Source organism: Peromyscus maniculatus, chromosome 18 (assembly GCF_049852395.1).
Source record: "Peromyscus maniculatus bairdii isolate BWxNUB_F1_BW_parent chromosome 18, HU_Pman_BW_mat_3.1, whole genome shotgun sequence".
Classification (NCBI taxonomy): domain Eukaryota; kingdom Metazoa; phylum Chordata; class Mammalia; order Rodentia; family Cricetidae; genus Peromyscus; species Peromyscus maniculatus.
The window spans coordinates 43,012,471-43,034,496 of record NC_134869.1 but is presented as its reverse complement, the minus strand read 5'-3'; the positions used below and the strand labels follow the sequence as shown (position 1 = coordinate 43,034,496).

Below are 22,026 nucleotides of genomic sequence, written 5' to 3'. Positions count from 1 at the left end.
CTGTGGAGGTTTGCAGTGGTGTGGTCCTGGGAAAGTGTTTCTTACTCTAGATCTGTGGGATCAGTAGTCACCCTGGCTCTGACACAATCACAGGGCCCCGCCCCCCATCATAGGGGATTATGTTTTGATACCACGTCTGCTCAGCTTTCTCCCTACCTTGCTTCCCTCCCTTCAAATAGATGTAGTAAATCAATAAATTATGTATGGGCAGGTTGAAAACAGAACTGCTGATGTACCAGGTTTATGCAGAGTGCTCCTGCTGGAGCAATAGAGCTCGGACCTTGAACCAAGCAGCAAAAGCTGAGAGTTAGAAAATCAGGTCTCCTTGTTAGTTAAGTGATAAAATCACCTAATTTTCTCTTTGTGCATGTCTCCGAGAGAAGAGAGTGGGCAGAGGGGCAGGCTGTTTAGGAATTTACCTGGATGGGTGAAGGCATGTTGGGAAATTGGATTTTATAAGCTTTTACCTGTCTGGGGAGCCGCCATCTGCTGGACTAATGCCCAGGAAACAGCATCTCGGGATCTCACTTGCTATCCTACTGCTGAGAAATGATTAAGACAGAAACCTCAGAATTGAGGCTGCATTCTTCGGTAGACAAGATTGGGAAGTGTGTCCTGTTCCTGGTTCCTGATGCGCTAGCTGTAGAACTGGGGTGTCACATGTGAGCATGGTGTCTGCCTCCATTTCCCCACAAAATGAATTATCTGCACTGCCTGCCTCAAAGGGTGGGCTACTCGTTCATGATGTGGGTGGTATAGGTCCATGAAATGTAAGGAGTCACAGCTCTGCTTTTAATCTGTGGGTCTCTATAATGAGGTCTCACTCAGGGGAAGGGAAATGGACAGGATTTGGAATTTTGTCACTGGCCCAGGTAATCTGAGAACTCTGGGTCTCCCAGGAAGATAGGAAGGTAGGTTTAAGGGAGATACTATTTCTCTGCTAGGAAGATCCCCACCCTCAGCCTGCTTCCATCCATGGCAAAATTCCCAATCCTTTTTTTTTTGGGGGGGGATCTTTTCCTTGGCTACAAATTCTGTTTCTTTTGCCCTTATTTCCAAATTCTTGCAATAGTGGGGCATGAACTCCTCTCTATTGGAGCCCCTCAGCAAAAGCCAGGCAGAGATCCTTTCCCTAAATGCAGGGAGGCTGCGCGTCATGGGTTTGTGAAGGGTTAAGGGAGCCACACCCTCAGCAGGAACAGCTCTGGACTTTGTGCTGAGCAGCCATCTCTGGCCTGAGTGGCACAGGGAGCCGGGGCTAAGGGAGGCAACGCTGAGGAAGGTCGGATGGGGGACACCAGGCTTCCCTGACACCATGGACAGCTCCTGCTAACGAGGCCCTCTCTGCTCGCTTGGCATCTGTGGCTCCTCCACTGGCTGACAGACGGAGACTCCCCACCCCCATTTTCCAAGGGGCACCGAAGCACACTCTTGTTCCAGTGTTGGGTAAGTCCTGCCTTGACCTGTCACCCTGAGGTCTCTATTTCCCCTTTCTCACCTCCAAAGTCCTATTCTTAACTCCTCTCAATTCAAACTCAAAGATGTGTCCTCCTTCCCTACCTCTGCCATACACCCTTCCCTGCCAAGTGGCTTTAAAGACTCTCTCCCCCTCCCCTCTCTCTTTACGTGTGTGTGTGTGTGTGTGTGTGTGTGTGTGTGTGTGTGTGTAGACGGGATCTTACTTTGCACTTCAGGGTGGTCTGGAATTCACTGTGTAACTCCAGTTGGCCTCAGACTCATGGCAATCCTCCTGCCTTGGCCTCCTGAATATTGTGATTACAGGTATAAGCCACCATGCATGGCTACTTAGCTTTAATCTGAAAATCAAGGGATGCCAAGAGTATGGACTTCACGGGCTGTTGTAACTGCCTGGCCTGTGATGAACGCTGCATGCTTCCCAGAGGCTGCCGTTACCAGTGTTCGCGTTGCAGCCTAGGAATGCAGGAAGTTCCTGGAGCTCGGGAAAAGCAGAATGGAGGGAAAAGAAGGTCGCTCCCTTCCTTGCCCCACACGGGTACCCCTGTTGGTCTAGGGTCAGAGAAGCAGGAGAATGGGGGAATGTCTTAAGAGTCCTGCTCGGGAGTGGCAGCGACCACTGTACTGATAATTCTGCCACCCGCCTGCTCAGTCCGCACGAAGAGGGCGTGTTTCTTCCCGCAGAAACACCTGCCGCCTGCCTGCTGCGTGCAGCCCGGCCCACAGCCCTGCCCGGCCCACAGCCCTGCCTGTAGTGCTCTGTCTTGTCCACCCCCACCAGCTACTAAAGAATGGGGTGTGTCTGCGGGCAAAGTCCATGCCAGAAGATGATAGGACTGGGTATAAAATCTGAAGATTTTACAAGGCAGGAGGGACAGCCAGAGAGACATGACAGTTAGGAAAACAAGCCTCTTCCGTGTCCTTCGGGGAGTTTCGATCTTTTGTGGGGGACTCTGTGTTCTTGAACTCATTCCCTTGTCCAACATCATCTAAAAATGAAGTTCACCATGGTAATGACGGGAGAGAGGCCTCTGGAGAGAGGCATTGTGGAGGGTGCTGAAGTGGGGCTGAGTACGAGCACTGGGCGAGCGGCCAGGGAGCACTCCCCGAGGAGGGCGGGTGCTTTCGGTGCTCTGCTGAGGCCACACTTCAGCCCTCCCCTTTAAGCACAGTTCTGCTCCCGTATCGGTGCCTACTGATGCCACCCTTCCCCAGGCGGGTGGACAAACACGGGCCTAGCTAACGGCCATCCCACCCCTACCTAGGGGTCAGAGGGTCCCTCCACCTCCCTGGCTGGCCAGGCTAGTCCAGAGGCCCTTTTGACTAGAGGGCTCTTCCTCAGAAGGAAAAAGAGGGCCCTCGTAGGGACTTCTGCCCTCTTCTCCTCCCTCCATGACTTGGCCCTTAAACTGAGCAAGCAACAGCAATTTGCCATGTTTACACCTAGGATCCTCCACCCTCTTGACATGCCTCTCCTGGAAGGCCCCGTGGGGGTGGAGGACCTTGTCCTCCTGGAACCCCTGGACGAGGACTCTCTGATCAAGAACCTCCAGCTTCGTTACGAAAACAAGGAAATTTATGTGAGCTCGGCATGGGTGCCAGGCGGTGGGGTACCCAGAGGGTTCTGGTATTCCTCCCGCCAGGCTCATTTGCTTCAACCTCCCCTCCCCCCAACACCAGACCTACATTGGGAATGTGGTGATCTCGGTGAATCCCTACCAGCAGCTTCCCATCTATGGCCCAGAGTTCATTGCCAAATACCGGGACTACACTTTCTATGAGCTGAAGCCCCACATGTGAGTAATGGACCAGAGGAGGGTGCACAAAGCTCTAACATGGTGTCCATGAAGCATCTTAATCCTCCCCTCCCCTCCCCTCCCCCAAAGGAGGCTCTCCAGCATCCTCCGTCCCCTAGTCCCCTAAGAGTCCTTTCTAGGCCTGCCGCTTCCGGCCTAATCTCATGCACGTGAGAAGGGTGAACGGACCTAGTGCTGTGCATGGAAGGATGCGGTCTTGGGCTGGCCTCACACCGGTTGTTGTCACCTTCCTTCCTGCAAGCTATGCTTTGGCAAATATGGCCTACCAGTCACTGAGGGATCGCGACCGAGACCAGTGCATCCTCATCACGGGCGAGAGTGGAGCTGGGAAGACAGGTGAGGTGGCATCTGGCTTGGGGGGACCAGGGACTCATGTCTGGAATTGTCTCCTCCTCTCTCCAAGACAGGCCTGTCCCTGTCCTCAACCCCCTGCTTCCTCTTTAGTTTTTTTTTTTTCTCTTCCTTCTTTAGGGATGTATTTATTTTATGTGTATGGCTGAGTGTGTGTGTGTGCGTGCGTGTATTTGCACCACATATGTGCAGGTGCCTGAAGAATCCAGAACAGGGTTTCAGATCCTCTGGAACTGGAGTTCCAGGTGGTTTTGAGCCACCTAATGTGGGTGCTGAGAACTCAACCTAGGTCTTCTACAAGAGTAACAAGTAACACTGGACGGCCGTGGCACACGCCTTTAATCCCAGCACTCGGGAGGCAGAGGCAGGTGGATCTCTGTGAGTTCAAGGCCAGCCTGGTCTACAGAGCGAGATCCAGGACAGCCAAGGCTACTGATAGAGAGAGAGAGAGAGAGAGAGAGAGAGAGAGAGAGAGAGAGAGAGAGAGAGAGAGAGAAGCAAGTGTTCTTTTATTTTTATTTATTTTTTTAATGGTTTTTTGAGACAGGGTTTCTCTGTGTAGTTTTGGTGCCTGTCCTGGATCTCACTCTGTAGTCCAGGCTGGCCTCGAACTCACAGAGATCCTCCTGCCTCTGCCTCCCTGGTGCTGGGATTAAAGGCATGCGCCACCACACTTGGCATAGTAAGTGTTCTTTTTTTTTTATTTTTGGTTTTTGTTAGTTTTGCTTTATTTATTTATTTATTTATTTATTTATTTATTTATTTATTTATTTATTTATTTATTTATTTATAACTGAGGCATCTTTCCTGTTTTTCTTACTGCTGTGGTGCGGGTGTCGGAGTCAGGGAGGTGGAAGTGAGTGTGCCCCGGCAGGGGACTCCGTGGTAGTTAAGGGTGAGGGACCCAGGGTGCTGTGGCCGGAGACTCAGAGCTTCCTATGCACAGAGGCGAGCAAGCTGGTGATGTCCTATGTTGCTGCCGTCTGTGGGAAGGGAGAGCAGGTGAACTCTGTGAAGGAGCAGCTACTTCAGTCGAACCCGGTGCTGGAGGGTGAGCACTCTGGTCCCTACTCCCCCACCCCCAGTCTCTCCACCTTAGACATGCTTCCAAAGTCACCACTCATCCCAAAATAGAGCCATGGGGGGCGGGGAGAGGCTGTCTGTGCAGGACTTCCCTCCTCCAGAGTCCGACCCTCCGGAGTGCTGCAGACCCTCTCCGTCCCTTCCTTCATCCCCACAGCGTTCGGCAACGCCAAGACCATCCGCAACGACAACTCCTCTCGATTTGTGAGTGAGGGCACCTGCCCGGGAGGCGGGAGGCGTGGGGGGTGCCGAGAGGGAGCGGGGCAGCCCGGACCCCTCCACACAGCGGTGAGGGAGGGGAGCCAGGCTTCCTCTGGCCTCTCTCTGCAGGGAAAATACATGGATATTGAGTTTGACTTCAAAGGATCCCCGCTCGGCGGAGTCATCACAAACTGTATGTGTCCCCGCCCGCCTGCCAGCCCTTGGGGACCAGGGGCTCAGGGCGGAATCAGAGGGGTGCGGTGCTGTCTCCCGGACTCTGAGGAGGATGTCTCCCCACTCTCCCCCAGACCTGCTGGAGAAGTCCCGAGTGGTAAAGCAGCTCAAAGGGGAAAGGAACTTCCACATCTTCTACCAGCTGCTGGCGGGAGCCGACGCACAGCTGCTGAGTACGCCTTCACCCTGGACGCGTGGCCAAACGCCCCAACCTCGTCCCATGCCCAGGACGCTAGGCTCCTCTTCTGCCTCCTCTCAAGCCCCCGCCCCATTTCCCCTGGCCTGCACCCCCACCCAGAGCCTCAGGACCCCCGGTTGAGAGCGAATCCTGTGCCTGCTCTGTTGTCTCCCGTGCTGGAGGATTGCAGGAGACGGGCCTCCTTTGCCCAGCCTGGTCTGTTGACAATTACACGGAGAAGCGGCAGGATAGTGAGCGTTTAGGATAGTGAGCATTCAAGGATAGTGAGTGTTCAGGACTTCCACGCACTGCACGCACGCACTTTAGTGACAGACAGTGCCTGGGCGGGCACACCCACCTCTCCTAAGAGCTTCCCAGGGTTTCTGTTTTTCTTTTCTTTCTTTTTGGTTTTTGTTTGTTTGTTTTATTTTTTGAGACCAGGTCTCTCTGTGTAGCTCTGGCTGTCCCGAAAGTCTCTCTGTAGAGCAGCCTGGCCTCAAACTCACAGAGATCCGCCTGCCTGAGGGATTAAAGGTGTGGACCACCACCACCTGCTGTCTTCCCTGGTTTTCTTTTCTTTCTTTTTTTTTTTTAAAAGACTTATTTATTTATTGTGTATACAGTATTCTGTCTGCACATATCCCAGCAGGCCAGAAGAGGGCGCCAGATCTCATTATAGATGGTTGTGAGCCACCATGTGGTTGCTGGAAATTGAACTCAGGACCTTTGGAAGAGCAGCCACTGCTCTTAACCACCTCTCCAGCCCTGGTTTTCTTTTCTTAGCTCTATAGAGGTTTCCTTCCTTCATCCATTCATCAAGGACCTCTTGAACACCTAACCAGCATTATGTTAGGGTTTAGCGGTAGAGCTGAGGATGACACGGGCCCTGTCATCAAAGAGCTCAGTCTCGTAGGGGTGGCAGGTGTGGTGTGGTTGGTACCAGTAAGCCTGTGCAGACAGCCTTAGGAGTGGACAGCGTGAATCTCCTTGCCTGTCCTGGAGGAGAGTCCACAACAGCCTGAGAACTGGACTACTGGCCAGCGGGGGCTCCAAGTGAGCATCACTGAGGGGTCAGGTGGGACTTTGCTCTTGAGAGCTTGTCTCAGTCTCCCATCCAGCTGTGAGAGAACCATGGACTCCTAGCGCCGCCTCTTTGATTCCTTGTTATGCTGTGCTTGACTTTTGCATGGCTTTTTTCTGCTCTTTGAAATCTCTATGGTTCAGGAGACTCCTTGGGTCTTATCCTCCCACTTCTTGCCATAATGGCCTTTATGCTGTTCAATGCGTATGACTCACAGGCACTAGGGTTTTGTTCTGGCTGGGTCCATATCTGTTAGTTTAAGTTGAGTCTGGGTGAATCCCCCTGGAGTCATTATTCCCAAGTTTTCTGACTCATTCTCTCTAGCTTCCCTTCCTTAGTAAGCTTCTATCTCAGAATCTGCGTGATAGAGGGAGCTGCTACTAAAACCCAGTCTGATGATGACTATCCTGATTCTCAGACCATTTGCATAAAATGTAATTGACATGCATCTAGTCTAGGATCAGCCTAACTCTTCCTATCTTAGGTAAACAGCTTGGGACATTTCCTTGACTCATTTATTAAAATGAAAAAAAAAATCCTGTTTACCAACCAGGTACACAGAATATGGAGATGAAAAGTAGTCCCAACACACAAATCACTTATTGGAGGGATGATAGGGGAAAAAAAAATCAAAACCTAGCTCTCATGATGTGGGCTGGGAGAGTCTTATTTACCTCAGGGGAACACAAGAAAGCCATCCGGCTCAGCTGTGGGCAGTGGAGAGAACCTTCCAGAGGAGGCATCAGGGCCAGTGAGCAGATGCTGGATGTGTTGACAGACAGCCCAGGGCGCTGAGTCGGGGCAGATGGGTGTTTTCCCTTCCTCCCTCACCTTCTTGCCTGAGTCGGAGAGAGGGAGGGGCTGCTTGATTGTTTTCATCGTTTAGACCCAGAGGGTTGGGATAAAAAATCAGGGAGACTCTTGTGGAACTCTCACAGGTATGAACACTCAAGCCCTAAAAACCCTTTAAAAGTTAGTTTATCATCGTGGGAATCTATTAACCCCATCCAAAGGAGACAAGGGATAGACCTAAAATATGACCCAGGGCAAGGGTTGTGGGGTGTCGGGCTGGCGCATTCCAGACAGCACGGGCTAACCCTTTTCTTCCATACCCGCCCTCCCAGCGGCCCTGAAGCTTGAGCGGAATACAAGCGGGTATACCTACCTGAACAAGGAAGTGTCCAGAGTGGATGGTATGGATGACGCCTCCGACTTCAGGGCTGTGCAGGTGAGTGGGGCGGACCGGGGCCCTCGGGCCGTCGTCCTCTGAGCCCGGGCATTGTGAGTGGAGGCATCGGACCGGACGCATCAGCTCAGCTGGTCCCTGCTCTTCTCCCCAAGAGTGCGATGTCAGTGATCGGGTTCTCGGAGGATGAAATCAGGCAAGTGCTGGAGGTGACGGCGCTGGTGCTGAAGCTGGGGAACGTGGAGCTGGCAGACGAGTTCCAGGCCAACGGGATACCAGCAAGCGGCATCAGGGATGGGAAAGGTTGGTACCGCCTGCCTGGAGCCCGCGCAGAATCTCCCACCCCGAGTCCAGCTTTGGGACCGGCTCCCACGTGACCGAAGTCACCCGGTGCTCTTCCCCTCAGCCCACTCCTGCAGCCTCCTCCGAAGAGGCTTCCCAATGACTCTACTGAAGCGCTTTGGAATGAGCGTCTGAAAATGGTTAGGCTTTGACCTGTGACGGTCAGAGCCTCAGCCGAATCTTCTGAGAGTTGGGGACAATCTGGCCTGTTTCAGGAGATCCTCATAGGAGAGTAGATAGTCCAGGCAGTGTGTCTCATTCCTCCTGGGTCAACTGTAGTGACTTCCCCAGCCAAAGTGGGTCATTAGTCATCCCGGCTCTTCCTCCACTGAGACAAGGTCCCTCTCCAGCCGCCTTGTACTTCTTTGTCATTCTAGGTATTCGGGAGATTGGGGAGATGATGGGTCTGAGTTCAGCAGACTTAGAGAAGGCTTTGTGCTCAAGAACCATGGAGACCGGCAAAGAAAAGGTGGTCACAGTACTGAATGTCATGCAGGTAAGAGCCCTCTTGAAGGGGCTGACTTTGAGGCTGGTCTGTGGCTGCCACATTAGTGAGACCGTGCCCCCCACCCCAGGCTCAATATGCTCGGGACGCCTTGGCTAAGAATGTTTACAACCGCCTCTTTGACTGGATAGTGAACCGCATCAATGAGAGCATTAAGGTGAGAGATGCCCTTCCCCAAAGCCTGCTTCACCTCCTTGCCCTGGCTGCTAGCTCCATTCTCTGGTTTCTGAGATAGATGCACGAGAGAGGGACATGAAGAGGGAGGAACACTTCCTCCTAGGAGTTTGAGGTCCACAGTCTGGTCCAGCTCTTTACCTGTCTCTCACCGTCACAAAGACCCTGAGCCTCAGTTTCTTCATCTGGCAGCAGCCACTCAGAACTGTGGATGCCTGCCTGCAGATCAGAATGTACATGGCTGCTGTGTGACTCAGAAGTTCCACTCACACCAATACGAATGATATAATTCGGTTCTTTCTTATGGCTGAGGAAAAGCCACATTGCGCGTACCTTCTGCGTTTCCTCACCCTCCCTACAGTGCAGTATTTCCCAACCTGTGGGTCGTGGCCCCTTTGGGGGCTGAATGACCCTTTCACAGGGGTCACCGAAGACCATCAGAAAGCACAGATACCTACATTATGATTCATAACGGTAGCAAAATTACACTTATGAAATGGCAATGAAGATAATGTTGGAGGCCCGCACAGCATGAGGAACTGTATTGCAGGGTCACAGTGTTAGGAAGGTTCAGAGCCACTGTCCTAAGGGCATTTAATGTCTTTCTTCTTGGTGTGGTGGGAACCACCATGGAATCCATCTGCATCTTCCCTTCCTCCTCCTCCTCCTCCTCTGCTTGTACCGCGGTTGATGCAGGAGGAGGGTAGACGCCCCAGTTCCTCTCCAGCTTGGTCCAGCTCATGGCATTCCATTTGTCCCTGCTCTAATTCTGGTCCTGTGTGCACTGGGGGCCGGGGGGGGGGCACTCCTCACGTCTGTCCTCCCTCCTCTTCAGGTGGGCACTGGGGAGAAGAGGAAGGTTATGGGGGTCCTGGATATCTACGGATTCGAGATATTGGAGGTGAGAGAGCGTCAACCCGCCGCAGCGGCCTGCTTCCCCTGCTTAGGGGGACGGGCTGGCCGTGGCTGAGAGAGGGAGGGGCTGTGAGGAGGACGGGCTGAGGTAAGCCACCTTCCTTTCACTCAGGACAATAGCTTTGAGCAGTTCGTGATCAACTACTGTAACGAGAAACTCCAGCAGGTGTTCATAGAGCTGACCTTGAAGGAGGAACAAGAGGAATATAAGAGAGAAGTAAGCCCGGCCTCCTGCCTGCCCTTCCAGATGTGTGCCTTTCTTCTTGATCACAATTTCCTTCTAATTGTCCCCAGATGGGAACACAAAGGACACAATGTTTCCCTCTCACAGCTGAGCATTCAGCATTTCCAAGATCCCCATCTTCCCCGTCCCCAGCCTTCCACTCCCGGCCAGTTCAGACAGGGCGCAGATGGATGGAAGGGTGTTTGCGTGTGGAGAGTCCTGATAAGAGTGGACAGCTCCGCTCTGCCCGTGGCAGTCTGTAAGACAAACGGAGAGGGACATTTCTCCTGGGCTTGGCACCCTACACATCCCTTTCCGCTCCTTTCCCTGACACGTCAGAGTCCTTTGCCTTCCCCGGGGCACTGGGTGATGATGTCTGCTGTTGGAGCTGCATTGTTCTAGACTTACTCACCAGAAGTGCCCTGTGGAGCCGGGTTTCCACACCCCCTTCTCTGACTCAGTGTGAACCCCTCAGTGTGAGTCAGTGTACTCGGTGTGAACCCCAGGGCTAGGCGTTAGAAAAGCTCTCTGGTTAAGCCAATCCACTCCCAAGTGGGAGCGCCGAGTCTCACTCCGTAAGCCTTCCAGAGATGCCGAGTCTCACTCCGTAAGCCTTCCAGAGATGCTCCCTGTGAGCTGCCATCTCTGCAGCAGGGCTTCCAGCAACGTGGCTGCAATGCAGAGACTTTAAAAAAGGTGCTTCACGAATTTTTTGTTTTTAACAACTTAAATGCTCAAAGATGATACATTCCTATATTTCAAAATTCAAAAACTTTTAAAAGTAGGTGAGTAAAAGTCTCCTTTCACCTCTGCCCCTAAACGCTCATTTTTTCCTCCCCACAAAGACCAGAAGGTCTTTTACCTGTTTACATGCAAATATGTAAATAGACTTTTTTAAAAAATATATAAAACATAGATAGAAGCCAGTAAATGTACTCTGTTCTGTACCTTGTCATTGCTTAGCAAGCTCTTTGTGGCTGTGTGGTACCACAAGAGGCTGTCTTACATTTAGCCTGTTGGGAAAGGTATTTTGGGAAGAAGTAGGAAAGCATCTTCACTTAGTTTCAGTCTCTTTTCTCTAAGAAACTGTGAGGGAAGAGGGAAAGACCGTGCACCATAGCCTCTGTTTGGGTCTGACCCCGCCTGAGTTGTCTGGCCGCTGGGAGGGATGATGACGTAGCCTCCTGTAAGCCTGATGTTCAGCAGGAGCTCAAAGCAGAGAGCGATCCTTACTTTAAAAAATTATATGCTCTAAAGATAGGTGTTTATCAGTGGTTATTTTTTATTTTATTTATTTGTGTGTCTGTTGGGCATGTATGTATGTGTCACAGACTTTGTGTGGAGGTCAGAGGACAGCTTGGAGAAGTTGACTCTGTTCGTGAAGCATGTGGGGACCTGGGGATTGAACTCAGGGCGTCAGGCTTGGCAGCAGACACATTGACCCATGGAGACATCTCAGGCCTGGATCAGCAGGTTTTGAAGTGTGGTCCTGGGCTGGAAGCAACTCCACCACTGGGGGCAGGTTGGAAACTCCTGGGTGCATCATCCCAGACGTGCTGAGTTGGAAACAGCGCAGGGGAGGAGCAGTCTGTGTCCTAGCAAGTGTTCAGTGAGCACCGTCGAATAAAACCACAGGTGCAGATCTTTGGAGAGGCATCACGATTTGACTTCGTTGCTGCCCTGATTCGCGCTCTCTAGGCGTACTGATCATGTCAGAGCAATGGCCCCTACCTCTTCCCCGCGTACGGGATCCTTCTCTACCCCCGGTGGTGGGCTCTGTCCCACCCTGCACCTGACACAGCCTGTCCCTCCCAGCCTGCACTGTCTCCAAGTCTTGTCTCTCCTCTTTCAGGTCCTCTGGGTTCTACACACACACACACACACACACACACACACACACACACACACACACACATTCTTCACCAACCTGGGAGGGATGGGTTGTAAACTGAGTCAAACCAAGGTCCTCTCTGAGCGACAGGCCTTTCTAAAGTTCATTTTTTAAAAAAAAAAAAATTTAAAGTTTATTTTATGTGCATTGGTATAAAGGTGTCAGATCCCCTGGAACTGGAGTTATAGACAGTTGTGAGCTGCCATGTGGGTGCCGGGAATTGAACCCAGGTCCTCTGGAAGAGCAGCCAGTGCTCTTAACCGCCAAGCCATCTCTCCAGCCCCTCAGAAAGTTCCTTTTAGGGTGGGTGAAAGGGAGCCTTTAGAAATGTCCTGGGCCTTGTTTCTGTAACTGCCAACTCCTTGCCAGGGCATACCATGGACAAAGGTGGAATACTTTGACAACGGCATCATCTGCAACCTCATCGAGCACGTGAGTGGTCTCGGCTCTGGGACCTCCCTTTCCAGACTGCCTGAACATCCCCCTCCCCTGTCTCCCTGTCTCCCTTCCCCCAACCTGGTGAGAGAGGGTTGAGGGACAGCAGTGATAATGTGGACATCCTGAAGGACCAGACCAAGCTTACATTAATCTTGCTCTCTCGACCTAGAGTCAGCGAGGCATCCTGGCCATGCTGGACGAGGAGTGTCTGAGACCTGGGGTGGTCAGCGACTCCACTTTCCTAGCAAAGCTGAACCAGCTCTTCTCTAAGCACAGTCACTATGAGAGCAAAGTCACCCAGAATGCCCAGCGCCAGTACGACCACACCATGGGCCTCAGCTGCTTCCGCATTTGCCACTATGCGGGCAAGGTGATATAGGAGGGCTGTGGCGGGACTCGGAGGCAGAGGCGGGTCCGGAGGTGAAAACCCAAGTGCTGGAAGAAGGTTACGTACGGGATCTGAACCCACATCTGCTCCTCTGCAGGTGACGTACAACGTGACCGGCTTCATTGACAAGAATAATGACCTGCTCTTCCGAGACCTATCCCAGACAATGTGGAAGGCCCAGCATCCTCTCCTTCGGTCCTTGTTCCCAGAGGGCAATCCCAAGGAAGCCTCTCTCAAACGACCCCCGACCGCGGGCACCCAGTTTAAGAATTCGGTGGCCGTACTCATGAAGAACCTGTATTCTAAGAACCCCAACTACATCAGGTGAAAAGCTGGGCACACAGGGGAACGTCCTTCACGTGGGGTGGGGTCCGAGCCTGGTAGAACATGTCTGTGTCGGGGAGTCTCAGGAATAGGATTCTAGAGGCTCTTTGTTGATGGGAGGCGGGACCAGATGAGGAGCTAGGTGAGCATCCTGTGGCCGACAGAGTGTCATCCGAGGAGAGTGAAACTGGGAAGGGTCTCCTTTCACTTCTCCTGAAACTCCCATCTCAGGGGCTTGTGGGGAGCAGGCATGCGAGGACCAGGGCAGTGTCACTAGCTTGGAGTCTGCTCCTGAGCCTGCGTCTTCCCGACTTCCCGACCAGGTGCATAAAGCCCAATGACCAGCAGCAGCAAGGAAGGTTCTCCTCAGAGCTGGTGGTGGTCCAGGCTCGGTACCTGGGGCTGCTGGAGAACGTCCGGGTGCGGAGGGCTGGCTATGCCCACCGCCAGGCCTACAAGCCTTTCCTCGAAAGATACCGATTGCTGAGCCGGAGCACCTGGCCTCACTGGAATGGGGGAGACCGGTAAGACCCAGTGGGGGGCGGGGGAAGAGGAGCTGGGCAGTTCTGCTGAAGAGGGTGCATGAGTTCTTGGGAAAAAGATGCTTCTCTTCAACAGGGCTTCAGAGGGATAGGGGAGACGTGGAGGAGGACTCTGCCTGGCGAGCCTCACCCACAGCTCTCTCTTCCATCTGCCCCTGTAGGGAAGGCGTGGAGAAGGTCCTAGAGTCCCTGACTGTATCTTCAGAAGAGCTGGCCTATGGGAAGACAAAGATCTTCATCAGAAGCCCCAAGACCGTGAGTCAGAAAGTGGGGGGCCGCATTCGGCGGGGTCAGGATGTGGGGCTGTGACTAGCTCCCCTGAGAAAGAGGCTATCGGCGGGGAAGGCGGCATCCAGTGCAGGACTGGTTGGCCCACGAGGAAGGTGCCACCCTGGGAAGTGAGCGCTTGCCCTTCTGCCCGAAGCCAGGAGCTCACCCCGGGGCCTGGCCTGGCTGTAGTAGACACTGAAAGGTGGGTGATCATGTAAGAGGCAGGCTGGGGAGCTTCTGTCCGGCGTAGCGCAAGGGAGAGCAAGCCCCTGTGTGCCCCCACCCCAGCTTTTCTACCTGGAGGAGCAAAGGCGTCTGAGGATTGAGCAGCTGGCCACCCTCATCCAGAAGGTTTACCGGGGCTGGCGCTGTCGGACCCACTACCAACAGATGCGCAAGAGTCAGATCCTCATCGCCGCTTGGTTTCGGGGCAACAAGGTGCCACCTCACTCCCCGGGCACCACCCTCGTCACTCCCGTTGCAGGGGCATGTGGTTTAGGGTGTGGCTTTTTTTTCTGACGGCGCCCCGTTTCCTACAGCAAAAGAAGCAGTATGGCAGGATGAAGGCGTCAGCCCTGCTGATCCAGGCTTTCGTGAGAGGGTGGAAGGTATGAAGGCAGACGGGTCGTTGGGTTATGGTCACGCCGTGGCACCGAGACCACCCTTCTGCTCTGGCCTGTCCGGCTGTGGATGTGCAGCCATGAGACGGTGCACGGGTCTGGGTGTGTTTCTGCCTTTATCTGTTGGTGACTTCGAATCATTTTTCCTGTTATAATCTCAGCCCTTCATTTGTTTATCTATCTGTTTTTCTGACTCTGGTACTTTGGTTGGGAAAAAAAAAAATAGCGGACCTTCTCCTAGACTCGGTCTCACTGCTGACGTCTTCCTCACACACCCCTTCCAGGCCCGCAAGAATTATCGAAAATACTTCCGGTCAGGCGCTGCCCTAACCTTGGCGAACTTTATCTATCAGAGCATAGTAAGTGTCGGGGTAAGGTGTGGGTTGGCAGAGGAGTTGGGACAGTCTTGGGAGAGGATGGGGCGGGGGGTTGACTCCAAGCTTCCCCTTGGAGCGTCTTCACGCCATGAGACGGAGCAGGCTCTGGTGTCTGTGGCCGGAGCCACATCAGACATCACTTGGCTCAGGTAGATGCTGTTTGTATCCTGTGCCAATGAAGAGTCCTGGTATTCTCATCTGAGCTGCGGACGCATAGACCTGGGGACAGACAGGCTGGGGCCGGGGCAGGGCAAGGGGATGGGAGAGCCTTCTTATGGAAGTGCATGATGAGGACACAGGATTAACCAGCCTGAACTCCAAGATCCATTTTGAGGTGGAAGGATCACATCTCCCTCCTCCTGGCTCCACTGAACCCCCAGGCAAATGAGGAAGGGCATCTCTGGGAGGATCTGACAGAGGATGCCTCCAGCTGTGGATGGCTTCCAGCAGGATGTCTGTTAGATAGAGGTGGCACTTCCCAGAGGACATTGCCAAAGCCACAGAGGAAACAGTACCCCAGTGAAACCTCGGGGAAAGGCCAGACAAGATGGGACCGTAGGGGCCTTAGCCTGAGGGCCGCAGGCATGTGTAGCTGACCTTAGGCAACTGCCTTTGTTAGTTTTTCCGACCCTCACCAAGTGTGCTCAGTTGGGCATGAAGTGCCTTCATTTGGTACTCTGTCTTCCTAAAGCCCTGGCTGCTTGACTGGGGAGGGTGGGAGTTCTGAACAGAGGAGGAGGCGTGTGGCATCCTCTGCCCTTCTTCCCCCTTCCTCCCTGGCCCCCTGGCCCCGCGCTAGCCTGGCCTGCTGGGCTGGCTCCGCCGCCTCCTCTCTTCCCCACTACGTGCTGGCTCTCTGGACACCTGAGCTCCTCAATCCGATTTTGCGCTTATCTCCTGACAGTTCCTTCTTTCAACTTTTCGTTCTCCTGGACTTTGTCAGGTAGCTGCTGAACACCACCCCAGGGGCTGTGCAGTTCAATAAATCACACCCTAAGAATCCTGGGTCACTGGTTCTCCCAATGCTTCTGGCACACGGCCGAGGCCTGTAATCCAGCACCATTGCCCTTGAACACTGGCAATAATGCTACGCTCTTCCCATGCACAACGCTGGGGCTTCTGACAGGCCTGTTACGCAGGCCCCATGCTTTCCCCCTTTAACCTGACAGGTTAAAAAACTAAGACTCAGGCCAGGTGTGGTGGCGTGTGCCTTTAACTCCATTTGGGAGGAGATCAGCCTGGTCTACATAGCCAGTGCCAGTTCAGCCAGAGCTCCATAGTGAGATCCTATCTTAAAAAAAAACAAAATAAAACAAGCTGAGACTTAGGGAGGCTGAGTGGTTCGCCCCAGGCCCTGTGGCTGATAAATGGTAGAGCTGGGATGTAAAGCATTTGATTTCTGAGCTGCCAGCCACTGCCTGAGGGTGTCCCTCTAACAGAAGTTCTGGCAGCCCGTGGCTCTAGGCAGGCTTAGACTCGGGAGAGCTAGAAAAAGTAAGCACTGGGCAACCCCGCACTGGCTGAAAGGCTCATGTGGGAGATACTGGGGCTCACACACTGGCAGAATCCCGGGGGGTCAGCAAGAAGTAGGCTGAGTGCCATTGTCCCTGAGAGCACAAAGAAGGAAGGACTGTGGCAGGAACCTTTCTGGCAGACTGAGGTGTTAGGCACCGTTGAGTAGAGATGGGGGCAGATTTGGTGTCTCTCTAATAACCAGCACAGACGATGATCCCAGCTGTGGGTCACTGTGACCTGAGAGACGAGAAAGTTAGGGGAACGGTATAGAGAGACTAGCTTTGACGTGGAATCACCCCCGCCTCACTGCCCTGGGTGTCAGGGCCTTGTGTCCCACTGCTTTCCATTTCTGCCCTTACCTTTCTGCCCCAAAGCACAGTGCACAGGGACAGAGACCCCAGAGGCAGTCTGTCCCACCTCTTCAGCTCTGCTCTTGCTTTTCCTCTGAGTGGCAGGACCTGGGTGTGAATCATACCCGCCCGAAAGTGGCTCCTCTCATGATTCCCTTCCTAACACTCTGCTTTCACCGCAGGCACAGAAATTTCTCTTGGATCTGAGGAAGAATTTGCCATCCACCAAAGTCTTGGACAACACATGGCCAGCTGCCCCTTACAGATGCTTCAACACAGCCAATCAGGAGCTGCGGCGCCTCTTCTGCCAGTGGAAGGTGAGGTCGGGCACCTCCCTTCTCTGTTGTGACCCCCGCCCCCTGCCCCCGATTTTCCTCCTGGTTTCTTTTCTCTTTACTGTGGTAAAATATACATAAGTAGCATCTGTTATGTTCCCATTTCTGAGTGTGGAGTTCCAGCAATAAGCGCGTTCAGGTTGTCACAAGGCGGCCACCCCCAGCCATCTTCCTGCTTCTGCTCTTTGCCCTCCCCCCATAACCAGCAGCAGCCCTACTTTCTGTTTCGATGACTTTCGCTTTTGTAGGAGACTCTTGTAAGTGGCAACCACACCACATTTGTCCTTTCTGCGTCCGACTGACTTCCTTCACATCACAGTGTGGTCTGCCCTTTCATTCCGGAAGTGCGTTCCGATGCCGCCCCGTGTAGGCCAAGCCTGGGCCTGTGTGCTGGGCACTGTGCTCTCACGGGGCTTGGATCTGCTGGTGTCTGCCTTCTCTTCAACACCCCTCAGTTTCTGTCTCCCTCACTAGTGCTCCAGGCCCCTTCCTGTGTCCAGTCTCCGTCCTCCCCCCTTGGCCCCCTTGCTTTCCGCCTCCACGATCCGGCGTTCTCCTCTTCCTCCCCTCAGTGCAAGAAGTTCCGCGATCAGCTGTCCCCGGGACAGGAGCAGATGTTGAGGGAAAAGCTCTGTGCCAGTGAACTCTTCAAGGGCAAGAAGGCTTCCTACCCTCAGAGGTGAGGGCCTGCCAACGCTCAGCCGATTCTCCCACCCAGCGCCTCTCAAGCTTGAGCCCGCATCAGAGATGCCGGGGAGGACTGGAGACACCTGTCTGTGTCCCCGCAGGGGTGGGGAGGGGACACTGTGGATCACTGAAACAAGATACCGCAGAAGAAGGGGACCTGGCACTGGGAGGTGAGCGGGGCCCTGTTCTCACTGCCGGCCTCCCGTGCGTCCCCAGCGTCCCGATCCCATTCCGCGGTGACTACATCGGGCTGCAGGGGAACCCCAAACTGCAGAGACTGAAGAGCAAGGAGGACGGGCCTGTCCTGGTGGCGGACACCGTGAGGAAGGTCAACCGAGGCAACGGCAAGGTGAAGAGCCGCTGCGCCCCGCCCCACGGCGGGAAGTGGCCCGGGGCCAGCTGCGCATGCTCCTCCGTCCAGGGCAGGGCGTGGGTGACGATGCCAGTCCTCGCCGTTCCCTGTGTCCTCTCTAGACATCTGCCCGGATTCTCCTCCTCACCAAGGCCCGTGTGATTCTCACCGATGCCAAGAAGTCCCAGGCCCAAATTGTGATTGGCCTGGAGAATGTGGCTGGGGTGTCCGTCACCAGCCTTCGGGATGGGCTCTTCAGCTTGCACCTGAGTGAGGTCTCTGGAGTGGGGACCCTGGGACGGGGGTGGACTGGAAATGCCGGAGCCAAACTTCTCACTATGGCTGCTCCCGAGGGGGCGGGAATTAATCTCTGCTATTTCCCCCCTGTTCCTCAGACGTCATTGGCAGACTCCAAGGGGGACATCCTGCTGGTCAGTGACCACGTGGTTGAACTGCTGACAAAGATGTACCAAGCTGTGCAGGATGCGACACAGAGGCAGCTCTCTGTCACCGTGACTGAGAAGTAAGGCCATGAGCTGTTGACGAGGGACAGCCTGGGACAGATGACCGGGCTTCCTGGTCATGGTGACCGGGAAATTCGTGTAATCAGAAAGTGAAACAGCCTGAGTCAGGGCAGGGCCCGGAGGTTTCTCTTCGAGTCGACCACACCTCCCCCCCCCTCCCCCCTGGACTCTGTGCACCCATCGGATGGGTGGGGGTGTACTGTCCGTCTGCTTGCTCCAGGGAGAGGGAGGGAGTCCTCTGGAAAAGAGTCCGGCCCAGAGAACGGAGGCCCCAGCTCCAGTTTCTCTGTCCCTTCTCCCTCCAGGTTCTCAGTGAGGTTCAAGGACGGCAGCGTGGCCGTGAAGGTTATCCAGGGCCCCGAGGGGAGCAGGAACGGCAAGTTGATTTGCAAGAAGAAGGGGAGTCACTCCATGGAGGTGATTGTACAGTGAGGAGGTTGGGGCCTCCTGGAGACGGACGCAGCTTCTTCCTCTGGACCAGAACTTTTGTCTAGCTCTCCCGGTCATGGAGTGGCGCTTAGAGCTGAAGGATCTTTGAAGATGGCCTTTCCGTTCCCTGGACCTTCCTAGAATCCTTTTCCAAATGTAGCATCCGCCCAGCTTCAGCCCATTTGCCCACCAATAAATCATGTGGTTCAGAAAGGTGTGGGCAGCGTTGGCCGGTCCGTGTTTGCTTACGTCCTTGCCTGGTTGCATATGCTTACTTATTTACTTGACTGATTTCCACCCAGCTGTCCTTGGGCCCTCCACCCCCACTCCCCCAGGCCGTGTGTCCCTTAGGCTCCTGGGAACCAGATAGTGCAGACAATAAGGAAAAGAAGGGGAATTGTCTCTGGCCTCCTTGACCGGCTGAGCTCTGGCCGGGTTTAGAGAGACTGGGGTGGGGGGTGTAGGAGTCCGGGATAGGGCTCAGGTCGCAGGTGGCCAACGAGCTGGTTCATTAAGTGTGTCCCTGGAGGGAAGACTTGAGGATGCCTGTCTTGGAGACTAGGCTCCTTGGAGATGTAGCCTGAAAAGGAAGCCTAAGGCTGCAGGGTTCATGCAAGCTGAGGCAAGCTGGGGTATGCCGGGACTCTGCCCCCGGGGTCTCTGTCTCCCTCCACCCCGGAGATGGGCTGTATCACACTCGCCTCCCAGGAACCCTCTTCCTCTCCATGCCTCTGAGATGTCGAGCTGCTGCCCGTCACTGTCCCGTTGCTGGCAGCCCCCGGCAGGGGCAGGCTCCCTGACTCAGACGTGCTCGTCTCTGGGACTGCCCCTTTCCTCTTGTCCTCCTTCATTTTCTGTGTCGGTCTCAGCCTGTGTGGGCTTTGTCCCCGTTAATCTGTAGTATCTCTTGTACCTTTCCCCGCTGTCCTTCATCTTCCTGTCCTCAGAGACGGTCTTGTCTCACTACCCTGCTCTATCTTTGGGGAACATGCTACGTATAGCCATGAAATTTAGATGCGTACCCAGGGAGAGATTAGGAAGGGCTGCCGTTGTTCCTGTCTCTGGGTGTCTCTTCCTCCTCCTCCTCCTCCTCCTCTCACCATCTCCACCCTCCCTGCCTCCTCCACTAAGCTCTGAGGCTGGGTCCCTCGCAGCCTCCATTGGTAGGCAGCTCACGGGTCCAAGTAATCATGCTGGCAGGGAGACCTGATTAACTATCCTTCCTGCCTACAGATTAATCTCTCTCCCTTCTCTCTCTCTCTCTCTCTCTCTCTCTCTCTCTCTCTCTCTCTCTCTCTCTCTCTCTCTCAGCCCGACCCCCAGCTCTGGGCTACAATGGGCCCTGGGCAGACAGAAGCTAAAGCCTGCCCTGTCAGGGCTGGGGCTGGAGGACAGGTAACTCGGGCTCTGGCTAGCCTCCCACTCCCCAGATGACAACTCCAGCCTTGACTTCTGAGAATCACAAGCTCCCGTCTGGCTGGGAGCGGGTAGTGACCTGAGCCCGATCGCCCCCGCTCTCCGCCTCATCTTCTGCTCCCAGGGCCCAAATTGTCGTCACTTTCCCAGTGAAGTGTCTGGTCATTTTCAGAAGCAATTTCAGGAGAAAATGCAGCTGCTGCTTCCAATCCTGCTTTTCTTTTCCCAGGGCTGAGGGAGCTGCCAGCTCCCTGGGTGGGGGTGGGGTGGGGAGGGCTAAATAGGTCTCAGGCCTCCATTCTTCCACCATATTGATGGGTGGGGCTCACCACCACCCCTCCGCCCTCCCCCCTGCTGTCTTTACCCTTCCTTTCTTCCGGAGCCCAGGATCCCAAGGTCTATAGGGTTCCATTTTCCTACCTATGGATTTCCCACCTATAGAAAAGAGCTAGAATTGACTTTTTCACCAGGGGGAATCGGTTTTGCCGTCGGTCCTGGCCCAGCCTTCCGCCTCAGCACATCCAGGGCTCTCAAAGTATAGGCTGCACTAGCCATGGTGGACTTCCCCCTCACTGGGGAGCCACCCAAGGGCCTCCCAGCTCAATCCGGCTCTGCCACAGTCCAGGCTCAGTCGCGGCTCCTCCGTGCCCTCAGGGCCTCTTCCTAGTTCTTCATGCACGCACTGGCTGATAGAGAACTGTCTTCCTTCTCTGTCCAGGTCACACAGGGTCCAGCCCCAAGATACCAAGGGAATCCACAGCTGAGTACATGGCGGACAAGCACATGTGGTCTTGTGCACACAAGCATGTCCCCCTAGAGATTGGTCATCTAACTTGTCTCACCTCGGTACAACTGAACATACATACATGTATATATATATATACATATATATGCAGTGGGGTCAGGGGCGGGTAGACGGGTACCTGCTGCTTCAGACCTGGACTTTATGGATTTTCTCCTCTATGGAGACAGCATCCGAGATGAGCCTCAAATAAAGAAATGTGCAAAGAAAAAACAAAACTCAATAGCTCTATAGTGGCCCCATCCCTGCAGCAGACACTTTACGTGTCATTTGCATATGATCTGTGGGCAAAATGAAGCTTCCTGCTCCGGCTTCTAATGCCTCCCTCCTTCATCACCTCACGAGCTTGGGTCAGCATCAGCCCTTTCAAGTCTTTGCTAATCCCAGAGATCAAGGGTGACCAGCCCCCTCCCAGCCCCGACTCCTGCCATCCTCTGTGAGACACAGCATCATCAAAGGACATTATTCATGGTGGGACCTTTGCTGAAGCCCTGCTTCCCTGATGGCAGGGCTCACGGATGGGGGTGGCTGTGTTGGGGGGAGGGGCTGACAGAGCTGGGCCACCAGGCTTTTGGTCTTCAGCTTTTGAACTCATTTGCTCCTGCACAGCCAACTCCCTTGGCCTGCCCAGCTTGGTCTTCTGTCTCTAGATTGTTGCAGATCGGAGAGGAGGAAGAGGGTGCCATCTAGGCTAGGTCCAATTAGAAACAGTACCTGGGCTCCTCAAAGGAATGGACATGTTATACCATTTGCATGTAAACAGCCTCCCACTTCTGTTTCTCAGCCCACCAAATGTTTGCAGCTCTGGGTGCTGGCCCATGTTCTGCGCACACACAGTCCTGCAATTAACTGGGTAATGAGAAGCTTTTAATGAGGCCCCATGAACCTCTCATATCGTAAAGAGACCTTGATACCCAGCTGCTACCCACATTCTGGGGTGAACAAGGGGCCCTGTGCAGCCAGGGTGACGTTCTATCACTATGACCCGAGTCCCAGGGTG

General features: G+C 54.1%; 1 protein-coding gene across 1 annotated transcript; it reads left to right on the top strand.

Moving 5' to 3' along the window:
- Window positions 1–1,213: 1,213 nt before the first annotated feature.
- Myo1a (myosin IA) lies at window positions 1,214–19,021 on the top strand. The gene is made up of 28 exons (XM_042263342.2): window positions 1,214–1,446; window positions 2,924–3,056; window positions 3,157–3,272; window positions 3,535–3,629; window positions 4,591–4,695; window positions 4,885–4,931; window positions 5,058–5,121; window positions 5,237–5,335; window positions 7,546–7,649; window positions 7,763–7,910; window positions 8,327–8,445; window positions 8,525–8,611; window positions 9,464–9,529; window positions 9,656–9,760; window positions 12,027–12,089; window positions 12,265–12,465; window positions 12,581–12,807; window positions 13,131–13,331; window positions 13,511–13,604; window positions 13,908–14,057; window positions 14,159–14,227; window positions 14,524–14,598; window positions 16,664–16,798; window positions 17,389–17,495; window positions 17,720–17,852; window positions 17,978–18,130; window positions 18,251–18,378; window positions 18,685–19,021. The coding sequence occupies exons 2-28, from the start codon at window positions 2,943–2,945 to the stop codon at window positions 18,809–18,811; spliced, it is 3,132 nt and encodes a 1,043-aa protein (XP_042119276.2). The 5' UTR covers window positions 1,214–1,446; window positions 2,924–2,942; the 3' UTR covers window positions 18,812–19,021.
- The last annotated feature ends 3,005 nt before the right edge of the window (window positions 19,022–22,026 follow it).

Bases quoted from the DNA above. Each gene is read 5' to 3' on its own strand.
- Myo1a (XM_042263342.2), top strand. From the start codon at position 2,943: ATGCCTCTCCTGGAAGGCCCCGTGGGGGTGGAGGACCTTGTCCTCCTG. The intron at 4,696-4,884 runs GTGAGCACTCTG...TCATCCCCACAG, and splicing joins GTCGAACCCGGTGCTGGAGG to CGTTCGGCAACGCCAAGACC. The intron at 17,496-17,719 runs GTGAGGGCCTGC...GTGCGTCCCCAG, and splicing joins AAGGCTTCCTACCCTCAGAG to CGTCCCGATCCCATTCCGCG.